This window comes from Cupressus sempervirens, chromosome 10 (assembly GCF_028749045.1).
Source record: "Cupressus sempervirens isolate cs-2001-9-10 chromosome 10, ASM2874904v1, whole genome shotgun sequence".
NCBI lineage: Eukaryota > Viridiplantae > Streptophyta > Pinopsida > Cupressales > Cupressaceae > Cupressus > Cupressus sempervirens.
Genome location: NC_143127.1, coordinates 792,349,051 through 792,355,050, shown reverse-complemented (window position 1 = coordinate 792,355,050; position 6,000 = coordinate 792,349,051). Strand labels below are relative to the sequence as shown.

The 6,000-nt window shown below is 35.7% G+C and overlaps 1 protein-coding gene across 1 annotated transcript; it reads left to right on the top strand.

Annotated features, from left to right (window-relative positions):
- The first annotated feature begins 4,940 nt into the window (after positions 1-4,940).
- Positions 4,941-5,973, top strand: LOC149536292 (uncharacterized). The gene is made up of 2 exons (XM_089806258.1): positions 4,941-5,285; positions 5,383-5,973. Exons 1-2 carry the CDS (start codon positions 4,941-4,943, stop codon positions 5,971-5,973), a joined length of 936 nt encoding a protein of 311 aa, XP_089662384.1.
- The last annotated feature ends 27 nt before the right edge of the window (positions 5,974-6,000 follow it).

Here is a 6,000-nt window from a genome sequence, read left to right as displayed (position 1 = left end):
ATCAGAAATTTGGAAAGGGGGAAATGTTAATGCCTAGATTGGTGAGTGGAGCATTTAATGCTGCACCATGTCCAAACTTTGATTTTGAAATAACCATTTTTGGGAGATGTCGTCCCAGGTGCCAAGCATAGGAATGAATTGGAATAGTGGAAGAAGTAAATGCTTATGAGTTACAATTTGAGAAATAGGGTGTTTTTAAATGCCCAAGAATAGAAAAGAATGAAACAAAATCAGAAATCAAAGAGAAGAGATTCAATCATTGGGGAAGTGACATAGCGATTTGCAAAGGAACAATATAATTTGCATAGGCATGAATGAGGAGAAGGGTATGGCTCCTTGCTGGAGAACATTAGAGAAAAAACTGTTTGTAAATGGGCATGAGGAGTGCATTTGGAATGTACTGTTGCACATTTCTTCACTAATTTTCTGTAGCTTGAATGTTTGTAGTTAGAAATTGATGTTGTGGAAGCTAATTTGAAGTTTGGTATTTCTTGTGGCTTGTTCCAGGTTGGAGAATTTGTGACAACGTCATCTGTTCTTTCAAGGTGTTTGTTGTGACCTCTACTTGTGAACCCACATGGCTCACTTTCACTAGTAGAGGAAATCCCTCACACTCACATAATGATATTACATTGTCTTCACTGTTGTAGCAACACTGTTTCTCCTCGTTAATCCTCATCTTTATCTCATCTTGTTTCTTGTAAGCTCATTCACTTTCTCCTGCAGATGGCAGATATATTCTGTGGCTTCTGACAGCCAATCAGCAATTGAAGATTGGCCCTGTATCATAGTCCATTCAAAATTTTGAATACTCATTATAGTCTTTATATTCCAGTGATCTCCTAATATACATTGGTATTTGTAGCCTTATGTTATAGAAATAAATAAATCTGCATTTAGTCATTAACAATGATCAAAGATAACAGATCCAAAAAGTCGGTTTCTCCAATTCCTCTAAACATAATAGTTCTATTGTTAAATATTATGTTAAATTCTGATAGCAATATCACAATAACAATAATAATTTTATTTCTATTGTAAGACTACAATAAGTAATCTTTTTCTTTACTTTTCATTTCAGTACACAAGAGATGGAAAAAGTGCATACCCTATTATCTTTTCCTGGCAACAAGGAAGTGAGCTGTGAGTATCCGAATTTCATGTCCATGTGTAGATATCATAAGAAGTAAACCCCTTTAATTTTTCTTTACCACATTGGCTGCACGAGTCATCTTAATCAAAATTTACTTTAGTCATTATCATTGACAGAATTCCATAAACAGATCTACAAATACAATTCTCGGGTAGGTGATGCAGCCAACAAACTTCAGGCTTTTATTTCCTCTTGAGCATATAAAGCCTTAATCTCTTCTACATCATCATAACTCCCAAGGAAGACTGATGAGCGTTCATGAATCTTTGCTGGAATAATGTCTAGTGCCTGCCAAATGTTACAACAAAATGAGAAGACATCTAATATCTTTATCCCTCAATCATATTGTCTAGGGCAACTATTTATAATTTTGTCCTATTATCCTTTGAAAAGTGTAATTAGTTTTGGTTACATTACTAGTGTTCGGTCAATGGAAAACAATGCATACCCATTTCTTTCCTGTGAAAGACTACCCCCCTGCCTGCTCCATTAAGAAAGACATTGGAAATACTTCATACAGTACACTGCCCAAATAGAACAGAAAAAAACATGGAGCCTTATGTTTGAGATAAATACTAAATGCGCATTCCCAGCTGAAGTACCTATCACTTTCTCTATTCTGCCACCTATATCTAAAATAACTAACATTTATTTTAGTTTATTAACCTTCTTCCTCTTGCTTCACAAATGAGGTTAAGATTTGGGTTGCAAATATGATTTTGAGCTTCTCCTCTCAACTTCCTTGTTAATATTTTTTTCAAAAATACATTCTTGAGATTTCCCTTCCAAGCTTCCAAGTTCTATTAAAATGTGCAATTGATATTTTAATCTTTTCTTTACATGGGATTATTTGTATTTTAGTAATTCCATGGATCTAATCAAAAGTTTCTCTACATTGGTTTTAGAGTGTTGATGGATGTACTCAAAGACAAACGCATTCTAGGGCACGTTGCTAAGAAGAAACGAATCATTTGTGCTCTTGTAGTTAGTCTTGCAGCCTTTGCCGCATCAATAGCAGCAGTTGCACAAGAAAGTAGAAGATCCATATGCAAACGCAAAAGAGGTGAGACTCCCTTTTATAAACATATTGTCTATTCAAATGAGACTGATTGTCATGATCAAATTCGAATGAGTAGACAAGCTTTCTTTCATCTAGCAGATATTCTTAGGCAAAAAGGAAGCATCACAAATACCATGCACTTAACTCTAGAAGAACAACTGGTGATGTTTCTCCATACTCTTGGCCATAATTTGAGGAATCGTAAGATTGCTCACAACTTTGGTCACTCAGGAGAGACAATTAGCCGATATTTCCACAAGGTCTTGACGGCAGTGTTGGCACTCCATGAGAATTATCTTTTGCCACCTGGTCCACACACTCCTCCAGAAATTAGTGGGAAAGACCGTTTTGATCCGTACTTCAAGGTACATACCCTATTGGTAAACTTTTTTTGCCTTGAATCTAAATTCTATTATTGCATGTCCTTTTGATTATAAATTTTCCTAATGTAGGATTGTGTAGGAGCAATTGATGGAACTCATATTCCGGTCATTGTTGATGTTGACATGCAAGCTCCATATCGCGACAGAAAAGGAAATTTGTCACAAAATGTTATGGGTGCATCTTCATTCGATTATAAGTTTCAGTATGTCCTTGCTGGATGGGAAGGGTCAGCTGCAGATAGTCGTGTTCTAGCTTCGGCCTTGTCAAGATCTGATCCATTGGTAGTCCCCCCTGGTATGTCAAATATATTTATATACTAATGCATATGAAATTTTTTAATAAAATATATTAATATACCTCATTTTATGTAGGAAAGTATTATTTAGTGGATGCTGGATATCCCAATGTACCTGGGTTTCTGGCGCCTTCTTGTTGCACACGTTACCACCTAAAAGAGTTCTCAAGGGCAAACCCAGTAAACACTCCACAAGAGTTGTTTAACCACCGACACTCATCGCTCAGGAATGAAATAGAGTGCACATTTGGCATTTTGAAGCAATGCTTTCCTATCCTAAGACATGCAACATCATATCAAATTAGGACCCAAACAAAGATTGTTTTGGTGTGTTGCATACTGCACAACTTCATCACCATAGAAGACGGCATTACTTTTGAAGTTGACGTTGAAGAGGAAGATTACCGTGAGGGGATAGATGTACCAATACTTGACACATATGGGATGACTCAACATGATAGAGATGATTGGGGGAGGTTTCGAGATGAAATAGCAAAAAGGATGTGGGATGATTATAGAGCTCCATCTTAGTTGTGAAAGCATAGTATTTAGTACTAGTTGTAAACTCCATTTTTTGTTCGTACATCTTGTTACAACAATCAAGACAATCTTATTGTAGCTCTAAATTTGGAAAATCATTTTGAATCATATTTTGAATCATTCCTTCTTTTTTCACAAATTACATGTGCTAGTAATCAACAAATTGAAAGAGAAATTCTTGTGTTTTTCCATATCTCAGTTCAGTACTCAATACCCTGCTCAGTTAGTATAAATATAGGAGCAAGATAGAAGTTTAATATATAGATTACCTTGCAAAGGAATTAAAGTTTTTCATAAGACTAAATGAAACACTGTATTTGATAGCATAGTTCAAGTAGTTTTTCATGCAGCTGTCTATGTATGTTTCTGTCGAGGTGCAATTGTCTATGTATGTTTCTGTATCTTTTAAGTTTTGATTTTTTTGGGACTTATGCAATGTTATTTAGCATTTGGACATAATCACCGGTTATTTTGAAAAGTCTCCCCTAAATCTCACTTTTTATTGTAGAATCCAAGCGAGTCTGATTCTAGTTGCTAAGCTGGTCAATTCAATTGCTAGTTTTCATTCTAATTTTTGACTCACATGTTATTGAAATAGAAATAAGTTATGTACTTTCAAGGTGATAGAAATGAAATATATGTGCAGTATAACAGACACACCTAAATCTGTCCAGCATCATATGATTTTGCTGCATTCTGGTCTGATGAAGGTTTTGTGGACACAGATGAAGGCATGAAAGCCCGTATGCTAGTAGAACACCTTGTAGCATAACATTTGTAGTCTTTCTGAATCCATGTATGCTCTTGAATAACGTGGGGAGAAAAATTAATTGCAAAACATAGATGCTAAATACTAAAGAAAATGAAGTTCATCTATTTTTCATTTTAGCTTAAGAAATTTCATTGAGGTAGGGATTTTTATTATGAATATTGCTGGGCATTCAGTGTCCAATACAGCAAGAACAACATATTTAAAAGATAAAAATGCAAGATGCACATACACAACAAGAAACCAGAAAGAATAGACACTTTCTATAATAGGCTACAAAATGCAACAGATTTAGCATCATTTCTTAGCCACCAACCAATTCTCAATGACAGAGAATTGAGAGTACCGAGGAAATGGGTTTGTCTTGTACAAGAGAATTGATTTAAAATTTATTGTTTGCTGCTGTCCACAGACATATTTTTAGTCACATTTATGCTTTCCATTTTCAGTCATGTTTGATATGGGATATAGAATCTTGGTGAGCTGCTACTCAAGCATATTTCCCCATTGAGTTTTTTTCTGTTCCATCCACCATAGGCTAACTATTTTCTGGTCTAACTTTAGATGTTGCCTCCTTTCGAGTTGTCTATGCACAATTACATTTTCTATCTTCAAATGAGTTTTAAAAGATTGTGTTTTACATGTAATGACTTTCAAGACACTATAATACACATGTTTTTAACTTACCCTCTACAAATTTACACAATAGTTGATGTCATATATAGCGCTTCTGATGAGCATGGATAATGATGACGTTCAAGTCGCTGAAACACCACCTTCTATGAAAAAGGTATTTTGGAAACCGTGTATGGAACGTAAGCTTTTGGACTTGCTACATGAACAAGTCACGCTTGGAAGGAAAGGAGAGGGAGGCTTCAAAAAAGAAGCCTGGACAGCTATTGAAAGAAAGTTTAATGCAGATATGAACATGAGCTTGTCTAAGGAAAATTTCAAAAATAAACTCAAAACTTGGAAACAAGGTTACAGAATAATGAAGGAGCTGAAAAATACTAGTGGTTTTGTGTGGAATGAGTCTACGCAATCTATGGATGCTGATGAAACTGTTTGGGATGAGCTGCTTAAGGTAACATGTCCATTTGAATATTTTAATATTATTTAATGACTAATTAAGTTATTATTGATAATCAAATGAAAAATTCCGTATCTTTGACAACATGCAGAGGAAGGAATTTAAAAGTGCGAAAGTGTTTAAAAGACAATCTTTCCAATACTATAATGATCTTGCCTTGATTGTGGGCAATGATATCGCTGAGGGTGCCATTGCCGGCACTGCACAAGAAGCAGAAGAAGGACACAATATGGATGAGACAGTCGATCTTAATGATGATTATGACAAAATTCATACACCTATTGGGGCTGCTGTTGATCTAGATGCGGAAGATACAAGTATTCCAACATCCAATCAGTTTAGTGCAGCAACTGGGAAACATACTCGTTCAGCATCATCCTCAAGGAGGCCGAAGAGGATGAAGGCTAGTATGGCTAATTCTATGGACGGGATGTCTCATTCAATCGATAAGCTCAACGAGACCCTCCTCAAGTCCCAAATTATTGAATTGAGTGAAGAGCGTAAGACAAAAGATTTGGAAAAGGTCTATGCTGCACTAAAAGCCACTGGTGAACTGAGTATGGGTACTTTGATTATGGCGTTTGACACCTTTGTGGCTGATTCTGATAGAGCCAAAGGGTTCTTGATTATGAATGATGATGAGAGGGCAGAATATGTTCGAATGAAGTTTTTAGGGCTTTAGTTACTATATTTGACATAGTTATGACAA